The sequence below is a fragment of the Lathamus discolor genome, chromosome 13, assembly GCF_037157495.1.
Source record: "Lathamus discolor isolate bLatDis1 chromosome 13, bLatDis1.hap1, whole genome shotgun sequence".
Taxonomy (NCBI): domain Eukaryota; kingdom Metazoa; phylum Chordata; class Aves; order Psittaciformes; family Psittacidae; genus Lathamus; species Lathamus discolor.
Window position 1 is genome coordinate 6,826,318 of NC_088896.1, and position 17,093 is coordinate 6,843,410.

Below are 17,093 nucleotides of genomic sequence, written 5' to 3' on the forward strand. Positions count from 1 at the left end.
TTTCTGTTGGCCATCATCTAGGTTCCAGCAGTGCAGACCATATGATGTGTTCTATCTGGTACACAGGGTCAAGCTACCAGGTACGGGCTGCTCCTGGCAGAGGTCACACTGAGCATGGCTGGAGGATGCACTGAGTGGCAGCCGGGACCACTAACAGCCAGCAAAGGCAAATGAAGGCAATAACTCTTCAGTTAAAAGGAATTTTGTCCTAATTTAGGTTTAAATTCCATGAAGACAGAACTGACGCTAAAAGGATTTGATGGTATTTAGCAGAAATGGAAATAGCTCCATTTTGTGAACATTAATTATTGTTTATAGCAAAGTTTTGGATACCAAACCCTCAGAGCAGCTCTGGCACTTCCAGGTTGTCCGGAGAAGCCAACAACCTTGGCTTGTTGCCTGATGAAAAGCCCAGTCGCTGGGAGCTGGAGAGGCTCCCAGCCACAGCGAGGGCTTCAAACTTCAATGGATTCAGGGGTTCGCTGAAGCCTCACAGTGAAGCACAAACCCCGGCAATGGAGCAGCAGTTTTTATCTCACATTTGTCTCACCTGACAAACCCTCATCCACCAATAGGTTCTTAAGCTTTCTAAAAGGAGCAGCTCAAAGTGACAGTGAGATGGGACCTTCGTGCTGAAGTCACAGGCAGTTGAGGCTTATAGCACAAACCAGGAGGAACTGGGTTTTCGAGGAAGATGGGGTTGTGTTAAATTAAATTAGCACAGCAGGTTAAAACTTTACTGTTTAATAAGCTGAATCACATCACAAACAAAAGCAACGTGACATTTCTACATGGAACTAGCTTTCTGACAAGCAAATGGTGCCCATGGGGTGGGCAGCAGGGTCTGGGGGCTCCAGGCTTCCATGGCTGCTGCTGTGTGACACTCAGTAAGTGGTTTCCTCCCTGCTTTAAGTTCCTTAGAGTAAATAAGGGAGGTTAAACGAGGGTCATTTGCAGACTGAAGTCAATCTATGCAATGGGTCTAATAATATTCATTAGCCTCCTACACGTGGAACTAAATTAACTCACGTTCCCGGAGAAACATCACCGGCTCTGGTGAAAGATGTGCTGAGCACTCAGCCTGAGCACGTGCCAGGCCTGCACCTCGCTGTTATCCTCATTCAAACTGACCTGGAACCAAGAACCAAAGGTGAAAATCAGAAACAACAGCAGCAAATACAACAGTCCAATGAGGTTTTCATGCTATGGCTGCTGCAAGACATGGGAACGTCTCCATTTGCACACCTTGGAATGGGTGCCGGAGTTCCAGAGTTTCCTGAAGTGCTGTTAGTTGAGCTAGCCACAAAACTGACTGCTAGTTAGTAAAACCTGCAACAAAGTGAGGTGCTTGAGCCTCTCTGGTGCAGCTGTGCCTCAGTGCAGGATGGATCCATCCCCATATCATATATCCCCATATATCTCCCCATATTCAGTAGGTGACAGTGCTCTTGTCCAGCCTGTACATCATGGAAGCAGGTAACTGACATGAACAGTGCTGGCCTTGCAATGCGGCTGTGATTTCTGTCTCTCAGTGTTCCAGACTGCAGCACAGATCTCAGATTTCCCTAACTCGAAGCTTGGATGGAGCAGGTCTCACTCCACACTGAGGGTGCCAGAGAACAAGGCTGGAAGGGACTTTGGGAAGTGACCGAGACCCTCCTGCTCTAATGCTCTCAACATCTGACCCTTGCAATCTCAATAGATACCAGCCCGAATTATCTATGGGGATACCCAAAGAGAGACAGAAAGAGAGGGGCCAGTGGAAGGCAAGCTTCTGAGCCTAGCTTTTCCCCATATCTCACTGCTAACTGGTTGAGTGTCTTCCTTTGTGCCCTCTTTGCCTCTCGCTGCGCTGTTTCAGACTGAATAAACCTAGCAATAATGAACCATCATCAAACTGGCAATTGCTTCCTGCCCAGCTTACGTTAGCAGAGCAAGAGAAAGCAAATGATGAGCAGTCGTGTGCCTGCACTCAAAGATAAAACCCCTGAGCAGAAGCCATCTGCTGAGGCATAAAATAATAATCCTGGCGCTAGCCCTGTCTGAGCGCAGCACCATCAGCCCTCTCCGAAGCACAGCATCACGCTTGCCTAATGCTGGGGTCTAGCAGGTGGCCCATAACCCTGTAATAAACTCCCTGACATTATTGATTCCCCCCCCCCCCCCCCAGTTGAGCCCTTTTTGTCTAACTACATTAACTTCTGCTTACTGAGCATCTGCATGTAAGGCAGCACGCTCTGAAACAGCGGCTCATTGTGGTGAGCAATCGCTGCTCTCAGTGTACCCCTGGCTCCCCGAGCCAGTCTGTACGCGCTGTTATCTGCTCAAATGGGTTATCTCAGAAGCTAAAACCAGTGTTTGTTCGCTATGGGCGCTTATGGGAGCCAAGACAAAGATCTGCACTAGGGGGAAACTGAAATATGCTTCCACTGGTAATTACACACGTGAACAGCGCTGAAAGTAGGATCCAGGCACACCATTACCATCACATAGCTTCGGCCCAAATCTGCGCTACTCATATCTGTGTGCTTCCAACACAGGTGGCCAGCACAGCAGCCTTGGCCTTTGCTTTGATGTTCAGAGGTGCAGCACATGCTGCCAAAAATCCTCCTCGCTCGGCCAGCCTCATGGCCAGCATGAGATGTGCGCCCTTCTAAGGGATGTGGGGAGGCATCCTGGGTTCCTGGCCACCCCCTGAGCAGCCTCTCCCAAGGTTTGTGGGAGTGGGGCATCACTTGAAGGGGAAGGTTTGGCCTTTTGTAGTCCAAAGTAAGCTGAATCTGAGGTCCTGAGGCATTATCTGGATTTCTTTGTGGGTTTGGAGGCAATGTTCCTGCTGGAGGCAAGCAGTTGGCAGCTGCGCTTCAGAAGGGATCTGGCAGTGATGTTCCCTCTCAAATGTCTGGCTATCAGCTTTAAGTGCAATAAGCTTTACACACAGAGGGGAGCATCGTTACTTCCTAAATGAGACAGAATTAGGGGCTTTTTTAAAAGTACTTTTCTGTTCAGGCACCACATTTGCATCTGTGCATGGATGGGGAGCCACATAAGGAGCATGAATGATGATGATGGGGCTAAAGAAGAGCATGTCCTTGGGGCTGCCTGTGGGAGCAGGGTCCCTGCAGCAGGGCAGGTTTAATGCCCTGTTTGGGAGAAGGAGCAGGGAGTTAGTACCAGGTTCCCTGTGCATCAGAGAATCCTATTTCCCTCCTTGAGCAGAAGAGATCACACTGGGTCAGCACTTGGTGCGGCAGAGAAGAGCAGGGACATCCTATAGGAGAGCTTGGAAGAGTAAGAAAAAGGGCAAAGAAATTGTGATGTACAAAACCCAGCAGCAGTTAAGCCAGTTCTGGATCAACAGCCCTAACCAGGACCCTTGGGCATCCTAGCAGGCCTCTTCAGGAGTGTGGTGTAGTGTTGGATGGGCATCTGTGAGCACAGGATGGTCAGAGATCCTGTATCCCCACTGCTGGGAGCAGATCTTGGATGTTCCTTTGTGCCATCAGGGCTCAGGTTTATCCAGCTGGGATGAAGAGAAAGCTGATCCCAGCTCCCCATCCAACAGCCCCAGACCCACACCTTGGTCAGAAAGGGGGATTTTGAGGCAGTAGTTGGGTTTCTTCTAAGGTTTGAACTCATTTGGGAAGCTCTTTATCACATCAGTATCTGATATGAGGAAAACAAGATGAGCCAAAAATCAGTGTTCATAATAGATTTGTTCATAGAAATGGAGAATGAGGATTATTTTGTCTCATACTAAAGACAAAATGCATTGTGTTTTACAAACAAGGACAGCAAAGCTATGCCCAGGGAGCTTGGCAAAGCCCCCAGCTCACACCTGGCACCAACTGGCCTTGTTCTGGAGTACCCAGTCAGATGCACGGGGTCAGTGGAGTTAAACTCACCTAAACCAGGCGAGGAAACAGCTCTCAATGGAGCCCAGGAGGTACCGAGTGCATTGGGCAGAGCTTGGCTATGCTGGGACAGCCGGGGGCAGCCCGGGGCTGGTGTCCCCTCCCGCTCGGGTTGGGTAACCGCGTGTCTGGGATGCGCTGGCAGGGACGGGGCTGTCGAGGGTTATTCAGAGCCCTCGCTGCCTCCTCTGACCCCGGGAGCTCCCCGCCCCTGCTCGCAGTGAGATTTATGGCGCTGTTTTCCTCTCTCCTGCCTGTGCTCAAGCAGCCGAGGGCCTGATCCTTCATGGGGCTGAGCACTCCCTGCTCCTGGAGCAACGGGAGCCAGAGGGGCACGGTGTCTATCCGGTTCCCATTGGATTAGGCCAGGATTTGATTCCCTAAGAGGCTTCCTATGCAAAAGTTCGGCTGAAACACGATTTCTCAGTGAACAGGGGTTTCCTGTGCCTCGTTCTAATAGCACAGTGACCCAACAAAACCATCATTGTCATTAATGATAATTGCTTTGCCCTTTCTCCCAAGCTTCTGTGGAATGTCCTTGCCCCTCTCCGCTGTGCCAAGCACTAGCCCAGTGTTTGGGGTGACAACACATCAAATCCAGCCATTCAAATGGCCTTTCCTTGAACGGCCCCACTGACCTGCAAGAGGGACACAATTAAATCAGCTGGGTTGCATGTCCCATGCCGCTTTCCTTCCAGCTAACCTGTCACCTCCTGAGCTCCACCATCCTGGCTGTCACACACTGAACACCATACCTGGGAGCTGAAAGCAGAAAGCAGCAGTGGGACTGACCTGTCCTTGGGGAATATCCCTGTGGATGGAGGAGGACACAGCAAAGCAGTTGATGCAGACCAGTTTCTGATGCAAACCAGTTTCTGATGCAAACCAGTTTCTGACTCTTTAGAGACTCACTCTGCTCCCTTGCAGCTGAAATGCACACCAGGGATCCTTAGTCTGAGAAGGGGAAAAACAGAAGACAGTGTTATTTTGTACTCCCTGGAAGGGAGTCCCATGGAGTGTGTGTCCACACTGGTGCTTCTCTCACTTAACATGGCCAAAGCTTGCTTTCCGTCACAAGAAGATAGAGGCTACAAGAGCACCACGGACTCACCAGCTCCCTACCTCTGCCTCAGTGGGTAAGGAGGTAAAACAGCCCTTAAAGACTCCATATGGGAGGGAAAAACGCCATCCACAGCTACACGGTGGCAAAGGCATGGACCGAGGGCAAATTCCCTGTGGGTACAGCTGCTGCTGGGGTCATCCCATCACCCGGGATACCCACCCTCTTTGAGACCCACATACAGCTGGTTTCAAAGCTGATCTGTAGTCAGTCTTACAACATAAAGTGTCTTTGTTTAGTCAACAGAACCACTGGCACATGTGATTTTGTTGTTAATAGAGCTGTAAGAATTTTAAGTACCTCTTGGGAATGTGTCATTTTTGGTCGGCTTTTTTAGGCATCACAGGGCGCTGCGCTCGTCTTTGTAAACAAGCACTGAATAAAACATGTTGCTTTGCACGAGTGCCGTGCAGGTTTCCGAAGTTTCAGAGGGGATAAATCAGCGGCAGAAGCTGCTGCCTGGTGGTTGACTTTGCTCCTCATAAATAGCTCGCTTGGAAAACTTCTCCCTGCACGTCCCATGCAATTCAAATGCGGTGCCTATCGTTAACGCGGCCACACAAATCAGAACTCTACACGCCTGCGTTGCCACAGTAATGCCACAGCCAAGGGCAGGTTGGATCCAGGTTCTTTTCCTTTCCTTTCCTAGGTGATCCTTGGGATACTCCCAGGTGCTGAGCTTTGGGGAGGAGCAGGAGCCCCATGGCCCTGGGGTGCTGCCTGCACGTAGCCCAGTTCATTCTGGTTGTACTGGTTGGGAGCCGTCATCACTAAGGGGAGAATTAGGACCAGGCTCAGCCATGAAACCAGCCCCACTTTAATAAACACAACAGAAGAGCTCTGCTGAAGGGGTTGCTTGTGCCCGGGTCTGTTGGCTTTGCAGCACTGGGCATGGGGCACAAACTTGCCTCCTCCCAGAGCACAGCGCTGCTGGTCTGGCCCTGCTGTACCCCCACGTGGGATGCAAACTCACCTGGCTCTTAGCACCGCACAGGATCCATCCAAGCCAGCCCAGAGCTCAGCCCCAAGGCTCTAATCCTGGAAGGTGCTGAGCGACTCTGGCTTCTGCCGCTCGTCCCTGCCTTTTGGCACGTGTTCAGCATGAGCAGGATCAGCCCCTTGCTGTAATAATCAGGGACCGAGGAACTCAGCTTGACTGCATTTCCCCCCTGCCCCCCGATGCAAAAATGCTGTACATTCCTTTATGCAGGTTTCCATAGAGTTGAACTTGTACTATTTTTTTGTCGTTGCTGTTAAAGGGGTCAGCAATGCACTGTACAATGGGATCTGGCTGTCAGGAAATGTGGAGGAATTCAGAGACACTTTTAACATCTTGCTGGTGGGCTCGGAGGGCAGCATGAAACTCGGCATCCTGGAAACCTTCCCCACCAAAGAGAAGCAAAAAAGCCCGCAGGAGCCCCGGGAGAAGCAGTGAAGACGACAGCTTTGTCGCTCCTGCGTTTAAATCAGTTATTTCTTCCCCACTTCCTTTGTTAAAATATGATATTCCAGCTTTAATTGCTTCAATCCTATTACTTGCTCCTTTTAGCAAGTGATTGTGTAGCCCCTTGCCGTGGGGAAATCCCCTGCCCGCGGGTCCGTGTTATTTAGACAAGTACTCTTTCAGAAGTAAATGCCATTCTTAGCATAGGGAAGTACTTTAGGTCTAAAGGGGTTAAGAAGGCCTCCCTGCATTCAGAAACATGCAGGGGTCCCACCATGCCAGTTCCAGCCTTTTGAACTCTTTCCAGCTTTTTTTTCTTGCAACAAATCTGTCTGACTGCCACCAGGACATAGGAAGCGTGTGCCTGTCAAAGAAATCAAGTTTACTTTTTCTGACTTGTTAACAGAGGCAGGGTATAAATAGAGCTAACTCTGCTCAGACTATTAGCGTTTCTCTTAAAATAAGGGGGTAACTTCCTAGGACCTTTAATCCAATGAGGTCCAGACCACACTGCACTATCAGCAGAGGCAGCGGAGGAGCTTGCTGAAGTTTTTACCGAAGTCAAGTGCATTTGGGTTCCTCGAAAATTTAAGGCTTACAAACAAAACAAAGCAGCCCCAGGCAGACAAGAACTACTTCCAGCTCAGTGCCTGCCATTGCCCTGGAGAAGTTCTGAGATGCTGGTGGTGCTGTTCACTCGGTGGATGTGGATCTTGCTGGGGAAGAGCAGTGTCCTCTTGCTTCTGGAGGTCTCTCTGAAAGGGAGAGCTCTGCCTCCGATCCGGTATTCCCACGCTGGGATATGCCCCAATGACATGAACCCCAACCTGTGGGTAGACGCGCAGAGCACTTGCAAGAGAGAATGCGAAGCTGACCTGGTGAGTGATGCACGTTTCTACCTCCGTGGCGCGGGCGATGGGGTTTGGTGATGGGCTGTTTGCACCCTATGGGAAGGGTTGTTCCCATTGGGAAGGCGCCGGCGCCGTGCAGGACTCGATGCAGACAGTGCATGTATTTAATTAACCCGTGATCTGTATAAAATAGCAAAGGTTTGATGAGTTATCAGTTAGGTGGGGAGGTGTGAGGCTGCTGTCACTTACGCTGATGTGGGTACAGCGCTCGCTCTGATCATTTTCCTGGCTTTCTTGTCAAAGGAAAGGTCTGAATTTGATACTCCAGAGCTCAGCATGCCCTGGGGCCAATCCATGGTATTTTAGCAGTGTCACCATGCTCTTTGTTGTTGGTGGCCCTCATCAGTGCTTTATATTCCTGGGAGGAATCCTGAATGAAATGGTTTGATTTAACATGTAAATCATCAGCCTTTGCTGCACTTGAAACACAAAGCGTGCTTGGAGTGCAAAACAGGGGCACAGTTAAAATGACCAGGCAGATGTTCTCTGTGATGCTCCCAGCTCAAAATGTGCTTAGCTTACAACCCCCAGATTCATTTTTCAACCTGTCAGCACTGCCAGCTCAAGCTGGCATCTGAAAATACCTGCTCATCCTGCCTCTTACATCATGTCCAACAGCAAAGCTCCAGCAACATGTACCATGCTGAAAAAGGTCCTTGGGTTTATGCTCTGCAGCCACGTTGGTTTTGCAATGCTAAAAGGAGTGGAGGAAAAAAAAAATGATAGAGAAAAATGCTGGCCATCAAGTAAACAAAGACATTTGCTCAGATGGATCCCATGTGTTGCGAATGAAGGTGCTCTTTTTACTTTCACTGTTCCCAAATAAGCCTCCTCTGTTCCAGCTACCAGGTGCAGCAATGGATATAAAAACACTTGCAGAACCCCAGCAGTAGGAGCAGGGGATGATGTTTTAATAATTGACTGGTCAAAAACCGAAAGCCAGAAGCCACTGGTTAAAAATACTTGCCTGCAGTGAGTGGTCTGTGAGCACCAAGGACTCTAAAGAGCCACGCTCCTCAACCTCAGCTGAAAACATTACCCATTCTGGTTTCTGACTTTGCTTCTGAAACCCAGCAATGTGCAGCTGGAAATGGGGAAAGAGTTATGTTATTAGGTCATCTTTTTCCCAATAAGGAAAGGACACTGGGCTCAGGGGAAGCTTTTGGTTTGGTAGCTTAAGAAACATTTTGTTCTCACTTACGGAGAAAGCCACTGGGTTTCAGGGGGGTTGTAGGGGTTTGACACACGGTGGAAGTGTGCCCCGTTGGGTACATGGTACCAGTGTTCGTGGTCCCTTAATCCATGACAGCCCAGCAGCTGCGGTCACACGTATCAAATACCTTTCCTGCACAGAAGATGAAAATTCTGCTAAAATTAACTGCAATTTAGAGCTGACTGTAGCTGAGATGGGGTGTAATAAATCACTACAAGAGCAATGATGCATTTGAAAATAGGACTAAAATAGGACAGAGAAGCCATAATGAGTTGTTTTGGGTTTGTTTTCCTAAATACCATAGAAAAAAGTATTTTTGGAGCAAGAATTTCCTTACTTTTGAGGTATTCTATTATTTCCCCTACAATGTGAACAATTACAAATCCCTGGCAGTTTCACCTCCAAGAGTAGGCTGTTAGTCTCAGGGAATTCAAATAATACTTTACATACTTCTGTGGAAAATAAGAAGGATTACTGCCTACAGCCATATGATAAGACTTTCCATCCGCTTTTGTTTCTCAGGCCTTGTCCTCAGGCATTTGGGAGAGTGCAGAAGGGGGGTTGTTGGTTCAGTAGTTGAGCAGTCCATGTGACTCTAGGAAAGAATTATGATGAGGTTAGTGTTTAAGAAACAGAAATCCATTTTCCTCCTCAAAAGTCTTCTCCTGAGGCACTCAGAACCCCCAGTGTGCTTAGAAACCACTCAGGAGGTGCTGGGGGGATGTTTCTACTGATTATTGGGGATATTGGGTTTCAGACCACAGATCCCTGGGGCCGACCAGGTCCCCTGAGCTAACACGTTGGGAGTTTCTGGGCTCCCTGCTTGTTGAGTCTCTAAAAAGGACTTTGCTCTGCCCCCAGTAATGACTGGGCTGTGTTCTTTCCCCACAGGAATGTGAGACCTTTGAGAAGTGCTGCCCCAATGTCTGTGGAACAAAGAGTTGCGTGGCAGCTCGGTACATGGACGTCAAGGGGAAAAAAGGGCCGGTGGGAATGCCCAAGGAGGCAACTTGTGACCGTTTCATGTGCATCCAGCAAGGCTCAGAGTGTGATATCTGGGATGGGCAACCCGTCTGCAAGTGCAAGGATAGGTGTGAGAAGGAGCCGAGCTTCACCTGTGCCTCTGATGGGCTCACCTACTACAACAAGTGCTACATGGATGCAGAAGCTTGCATCAAAGGCATTACACTGAACGTAGTCACCTGTAGGTACCACCTTACCTGGCCAAACACCAGCCCTATCCCACCAGAAACAACAGCTCGCCCTACTACTGCCTATTCTGAGACAACAGTCGTTGATATCTTGCCCCCTGCTCTGGTGAACAACCCCATCCATCAGTCTGTCTATGTGGGAGAGACCGTCAGCTTCCTCTGCGACGTTACAGGGAGACCCAAGCCAGAAATCACATGGGAGAAGCAGGTCGATGGGAAAGACAAAGTCATCATGAAACCAAATCACGTCAGAGGGAACGTTGTGGTCACCAACATCGCCCAGCTGGTCATCTACAACACCCAGCTCCAAGATGCTGGCATCTACACCTGCACTGCCCAGAACAGCGGTGGCCTTCTCAGGGCTGATTTCCCTTTGTCAGTCATCAAAGGGGAACCCACATCCAAAGAAGCTTCCCAAAACAAAACACATTTTCCAACCGATGAGTGCCTGAAGCAGCCGGACAGCGAAGACTGTGGGGAAGAGCAGACCAGGTGGTACTACGATGCAAAGAAAAACAACTGCTTTACTTTCATCTACGGGAACTGTAACAGCAACCTCAACCACTTCGAGACCTACGAGAACTGTATGTTAACGTGCATGAACGGCCCCATCAACATCTGCAACCTGCCAGCCCTCCAAGGGCACTGCAAAGCCTATGAGCCCCGATGGGCCTACAACAGCTTGACGAAACAGTGCCAGTCCTTCATCTATGGCGGGTGTGGAGGCAATGAGAACAACTTCGAGAGCCGGGAGGCCTGTGAAGAGATGTGCCCTTTCCCAAAGAACACGCACTGCAAAGCTTGCAAACCACGCCAGAAGCTGGTGACCAGCTTCTGCAAAAGTGATTTTGTTATCCTGGGCCGGATAACAGAGCTGACCGAAGACCAAGACTCGGGACATGCCCTGGTGACAGTGGAGGAGATTCTCAAAGATGAAAAAATGGGATTAAAATTCCTGGGGAAAGAACCCCTAGAAATCACCCTTTTGAACATGGACTGGAGCTGCCCATGTCCCAACATGACCACGGTGGATGGCCAGCTCATCATCATGGGAGACGTCCACAACGGCATGGCTGTCCTGCAGCCAGACAGCTTTGTGGGCACCTCCAGCATCCGGCGCGTGCGGAAGCTCCGCGAAGTCATCCATAAGAAAACCTGTGAGCTTTTGAAAGAGTTCCTGGGATTGCATTAACCTCTTTCACACGTGGCGGCCTCCCAGACCCATGTGTTACGTAGGGCTAACAAGCGCTAGGCTAGTGCACGAACTAAACAAGCTGCTTGAAGATCCACTGTAGGAATTATGCAGAACCTTTCTTTTAATCCATTAATGATGCTTAGCAACAATGTAGTATGGTCTTTGGCAAGCACGTAAAACAGCAGCAAAAGGCTATTAATCTCGCATTGAAATCAATTTGTCCGTATAGAAGTACCATTTAACTAGATGACTCACTGCAGTAATTAGAGAAGTTTTGTGTAGCTTCCATCAGAAATGACGGAATTCATAGCATTTGTTTAGCTAATTGGAACGCAGCTCAAGTAATAGCTAATGTCAACTTAATCAGGCTCATTTACAGTATGGAAATGCTATGGTAAGTCTTTATAAGTAAGTCACATGCTTGTCTCCTTATAGCAGCACTAGTATTTCAAGAGAAAAGCTTGTAAATTATTGTCTGTATTTACAACTGTGCACATTTAACCAATCCACGCATTATGAATTTGCTTCTTGTAACTGAAACCTTCCTAGCTGTTTTCTTTGGAACGTACCTCGTTTTTAAATGGCAACTACTACCTATCTTGCAATCCCTACTGGATGAAAATCTCCCTTGATCCTATGCCCAGGACAACAGGTCCCTGTAGAAGCTCAAGGCACATTCTCACCCTGAAATGACTTTTCAGTCATCAGAACAAGGTCAGCAAACACCCTCATTGCATTGCACTTCCCTATTTTTGCTTTAATCAGTATATTCTCTATCACAAAACTCCAAGGCAGAAGGATGGCAGCGTGCTGCCAGTTGTCCTGCTTGTGAAAACCCTTTACACCTGAGCTCGTGCAGCAATGTATTGCTTACTTTCATTAGAAATCCTTCTTTTGTAGGTGAAAGAGTAAAGCAAGAGGAGTCAGAACAGAACTCAAAGGGCAATACGCACTCTGCAGACTGTGTTACACAGACACAGAGCTGCTGAAACTGAACTGCACGGACACAGACACACAGAGGGGACACTCTTTAGAGGCATTCATCAGTGAGACCCTGTTAGAACACTCCTTCAAACCACAGCAAACATTTCCCTCCAGGCCACTGTATATACACATGTTCAAATACCCCAAGAACAGCAGCACGGGCTGTGGGAGTGAGCGTGTGCATACACGTAGGATTGATCATTTTAACATTTGTGTGTCCCCAGCAGTGTAACATTTGCCTATGCAGAAATCCGTCAATAAAGAAAAGGCTGATCCTGGAAAATCCCTGCTGAGGACTGTCCTTGCAGGGAAGAGGCGCGAGCGTGGCATGGCGAGCCTTATCGTTGCTCTTTGTTAGGTGGGTGCAGCGAGTTACTACGGCGGTGCCCAGAGCTTTCTGCCTTGCACAAAAGGCCGGTTCAAGGCTGGACCAGTGTCAAGACACGTCTGGGTGAGAGGAAGGAAGGTGCAGCGAGCACTACCCCATGGTGCCATCTAACGGGCTTGCATCACGGGTTGGTGCCCAGTGCTGGGGATGCAGACAAGTGTTGGGGCTTGGTATGATAAGGGAAAGAGATTAAAAAGGCAGATGCTGGCCTTCAGTACGATGTGTGGGGCTCTAAGCCCCCTGAAGCCTGTGCATGGTGGGGATTTCACTGTTCAAGGGAGAAAGTGAGGGTAACAGCACTGAATATGAGTCCAGCTCTGGTTCCTGTGAAGGCTTTCCATGCCCTGCACTGGCAGCTGACCCATAGACAGAGACCACAGCGTGATGAAGAACTGGGTTCCTCTCCCAGTGGTCTGGCCTTGGGTTATGCCCAAAATGCTCTAAAACTCCAGTTATTTGTAGAATGTCAATAGCTGGGCGGGAGGGAGAGGAGCCCGGATTGGATTTGCTGAGCAAGAAAACACCCGCTTGGGTTTCAGCTGTACCTTTCCTATGGGAGAAAAACTCCAATGAAAGATCCATACTGCTTGTGCATGCCCTTGTGAAGGCCCCTGGGAGATGCCCTCTGGAGCAGCTGGCACCTCAGCCGGATCATCCCTGGCTGTGACAAGTGCCGCTGTTCCGATGGCTCATCTGTCGTTTTGCAAGCGAGCCGTAGGAAGTGGCATGTTCCTGCCATCCTTTCTAACACAGCAGCATTGGAGAGTGGTTTAATAAAGACTGGCTTTATATGGCTCTTTTTTTTTCCCCAAAAGCTAAGGGATTTTGCAAGTGTGGGAGGGTTGGAGGGACTTGGGAGACGTGTACCCAGTTGTTCCAGAAGAGCTGGGATGCAAATGTAGCTGAGAGGAGAAAGCACACGATTCATTGCTCCTCCAGCTAGCACGTTACGGTGCGTAAGCCTGGGGTCTAAAATGCCATCTTAGCTTTTACTCCTGGTTGAAACCCTTGGGAACTAAGCATGCATGCTCACTGCACTCTTAAGCACGAATGGTCTGCTGCAGTTCTGGTGTGCAAGGACTTCCTTGCATGGGGAACATTTTGGGTCAGTTTTCCAATGTGGTGCAGTGGAAGAAGGACACTGAACAGGCCAGCCCAGCTCCCAGACACAGAACTGCCACACTCGCGAAGCTCCTGCCCAAGCCTGTGGGGTTCTGAGCCCTGTGGTGCCTGTAGGATGTCACTGCAGAAGTGCAATGGGCATCCCCTTGTCTGCTCACTGGGCCATCCTGGGAGCACCGCACCTCCCCATGGCACAGGACTAACCCTCTCCACCTTCTGACCTTGAAGAATGTAGCTCTCCAGTCAAAGCCAGTATTCCAGTTCAGCCTCTTATTAAATCCTTAAGAAGCCTAAAATTCAAGTCTGACCAGTCAGCCCGCCTGAGGAAAACCTACGCACAGGGCAAGCACTGGAGGATGTTGTTAAAGCCTTTGCAAGCCTAAATAGGTACTTGCATGCAGCTCCTGATCAGAAAATCCCTTTTGTGTTGCTCACGCACTCGGTTTTCCACCCTGCTCTCTGGGCACATCTCTCTAGGTTGTCAGAAAGCTGGGAGGCAATGCCAGTGTTTAAAGTTTGTATTAAATATGTGAAAGACAGAGAAACGGGAAAGCCTGATTGACTCCTCTCCTTGCACAGCAGCAGGGTGGGAAGGGGCAGGAGTGCCCGCGTGAGGCTCCGAGGAAGAGCTGGAGGAAGGATGCCAGCTCCATGTGGCCATGGCCAGTGGCCGCTGTCAAAGCTCTCCTCTGTGTGCAGACACTGGCCAGGGAAGCAGCAGGGGAGCAGACCCAAGTTAGCTGGGCCCAAGACCTGCAGGAACTCAGGGATGGATGCTATGGACAGTTCTGGGAGGCAGGAGGAGAGCGCAGCACAACGTGCCCACCTCCTCTGCAGTGAAGATGTAACGTGCAACACATAAATCTGCCAACCCTGCCGCTAAATCTCAATGGAAACCAGCATATGGATCCAAAAATGAGTCACAGGTTATTGTGCAAACTGTCAGCCCAGATCTATTAACAGGGGGGGAAAATAGCACTGAAAAAGTGATGGCTTGCCCGGACTGTTAGAGCACGTCCAGACTACATATAGAGCCTGATGCATTTGTACAGCTGGCGGTGCAGGGCATGAGGGCCCCCCCGTGAGCACGCATGGAGAGATGGCTGGATGATTACTCAGAGATAGGATCCTGCATCGCTGCAAAGCCCAGAGCAGCTGAGGTCAAAGGGAAGAGGGAACTGAGTGTGTTCTCATTGCAGGGCCTTGAGGTGAGCTCAGGCAGAAGATTTTACAGGCAACCAGCCCCAGAGCTGGGAGCAAACAGAGGTGCTGACGCCACTGGAATATGATTCAGGCAGCAAAGGTATTTAAGAGCTTAGTTCCCAGTTGTTTCAAAAGGAATTCGGGACCCCTGTGAGAATTACTGCCTGGCCATGGGTCTTGGCTCCTGAAGGAGGTGGCTGATGAAGGACGGGTAATTCAGCTGGCACCGAATTAGCACCTTGCACCGCAAGACCCGCTTCCTCCACCCAAAGCACGCTGCACCCTGGGCTGCTGTAAGTCAGGCAGTGTGCACTGCTGTGGCATTCCCCGCGCAGGTAATTCCCAGGAGGAGACCACGGCCAGGCTGGGTTTCTGCCCCGAGCCAGGTTTCCAAAGGCAGGGCTGGGAAAACCTCGCCCTGAGTTCAGAGCCCTGTTTTTAGACCAAATATTTAGTGTTTTCCCCTCCGCCAGCACTTGTTACTGATTGACTACAAGTGACCTCCAACTGCCTTATTGATTTACAGGGGCTGTCAAAGGACAAAAACCGAGCCCCATGGCCAGGACCTGAGAAACACCCTGAACGGAGGTTGTGCAACTGAGCAAGTGTCCTTCCAGCTCTTTAAATCTTGGAAAAGGAGAAGTCAGCTGGCGCTCCTGATCTACAACGCAAACACCGGTGGGATGTGAAGATAACGCTGCGGCAATAGTGGACATATCTATTAGCCAAAAAAGCAGCGCAGCCTGTTTAATTCACAGCTATTTATGGCTGGGCACATGATGTGATATTCAGGCCTGAGTGTTTAAGAAGCAAATGGAAAGTCTTTCAAAGGCTGTTGGGGGTTCAAAGTCAGGAAACTCTGTGATTTTGGTGTTTTCTGTCCCAGTGACGGGAAGAAACGCAGGAGGAAAGGAAGAGGCTGGAGAAAAGAGAAAAAGATTCCTTTAGAGGGAGGAGGGGGAGCATTGTTTCACCTTAACCTGGCATGACAACATGGTAGTTGGACTGGATCAACTGGCATGAAAAGGAACTACCCATAAAGGGGTTTGTGCCTTCTCTTCCTCCTTCCCTCCATTCCTAACACACCCAAACCAAGGGGGAGTATTGTAACATGGGTAAAGGACATGACTTCCTCTACTGCTTGAAATAAATAGAAACCCAACAGTAATAAATACCCAGGATGAGATCGTATTCACCCAAGGGTAAAAGTGCTCACATGAAAAATTGCTTAACCATTAACCGCAGTGGATAACCTTTGTTTCGGTCTGTGGCAGGACCAGAGGTGAAAAACATGGGGCTAATTTTAGAAAAGGGTTCCTAGGAGCTGGGTATGAAAGCCTTGCACGTCTGGTAGAAACCGTAATAGAGGACAAAAGTCACAGCTGAATGATAAATACGATGGAAAGAGCCCGTGGCCTTTAACGGAGGGAAGTGATGCTCCCGAACACTGAACTTTCTCTGAAGCACTCATGAGGCCAGAGATGGTCCAGCTGATAGAGCTGACTTGGATCAAAGCCTCAGAGTAACTTCCTCACCCAAGGCTTTTGAAGACATCTACCTGTCCTGCTGGGAGAGGTAAGGCAGTCCCTTGAGCCGACAACTGGCTGAAACATCGGAAAGAAAGGGTGAGACCAAAAGGTCAGTTTTCACAATGGAGGGAAGTCATCGGCAGCATCCCAAGGGACCTGTGCAAGGCTCTGGGCTGCCTGATGCAGATGGTCTGGAAGAGGGGTGGGTTACAAAGATTGTTGTTGAGATCAAGTTATTTAGGGCTGCAAAAACACAAGCTGATTGTAAGGAACTGTAGATAGGCATCGTAATACCAGGTGTCAGGATGATAAAACAGCAGATGAAATGCAATATTGATTAATACACACATCAGGGGGGAAAGCAAGTCCTAGCTGCGCATTCCTATGACAGCTTCAGACAAGCTGCTCCCATTTGATCCATTCTCACACGGATCTGACAAGGCCAGCCAGCCCAGCCTGCCCCCAGCATGCAGGCAGCCCTCTGAGCAGGCCCTGCACATCACACCTCTCAGAGCAGCACCAGCAGCTTGACAACTTGCAACACTCCCATTTACAAGCACAAAAGCCTACGGACATCCGAGAAACCCAGCAGCACTTGCACACCAGACCAGGCTGGCTACTACCTTGCTATAAAAATGCTACTTGCTATGAGAGACTTGCTCCTCAGATCACCAGAAAGATCTCAGCCACATCCCAACCCCATAAAGTCAAACCTCATCAAGATAGGAACCTTACCTCCGTCTGTCTCCATAAGCACACACGGGTGCTGCAGGAAGGACAATGGTCACAGTCACAAATCCTTCCAAATCTGGAGCCTGGAGTCTTTTTAAAAGGTGCTTCCAGTTCCTGTGTCTATGGT

At 49.5% G+C, this 17,093-nt stretch overlaps 1 protein-coding gene and 1 long non-coding RNA gene across 5 annotated transcripts; one reads left to right on the forward strand and one right to left on the reverse strand.

Annotated features, from left to right (window-relative positions):
• Positions 1 to 20: 20 nt before the first annotated feature.
• LOC136021301 (uncharacterized) lies at positions 21 to 17,082 on the reverse strand. Of its 4 annotated transcripts, none has more exons than XR_010615715.1 (9): positions 16,970 to 17,082; positions 9,085 to 9,197; positions 8,591 to 8,734; positions 8,357 to 8,473; positions 7,974 to 8,083; positions 6,008 to 7,509; positions 4,707 to 4,868; positions 1,030 to 1,131; positions 21 to 150 (listed from the first exon to the last, which is right to left on the reverse strand). It is a non-coding gene; the product is annotated as an uncharacterized LOC136021301 (long non-coding RNA). The 4 variants fall into 4 exon arrangements; XR_010615717.1 differs by lacking the exon at positions 21 to 150 and adding an exon at positions 729 to 916; XR_010615718.1 differs by lacking the exon at positions 8,357 to 8,473.
• WFIKKN2 (WAP, follistatin/kazal, immunoglobulin, kunitz and netrin domain containing 2) lies at positions 6,689 to 11,548 on the forward strand. Its single transcript, XM_065693380.1, has 2 exons — positions 6,689 to 7,356; positions 9,494 to 11,548. The coding sequence occupies exons 1-2, from the start codon at positions 7,156 to 7,158 to the stop codon at positions 11,003 to 11,005; spliced, it is 1,713 nt and encodes a 570-aa protein (XP_065549452.1). The 5' UTR covers positions 6,689 to 7,155; the 3' UTR covers positions 11,006 to 11,548.
• Positions 17,083 to 17,093: the final 11 nt, after the last annotated feature.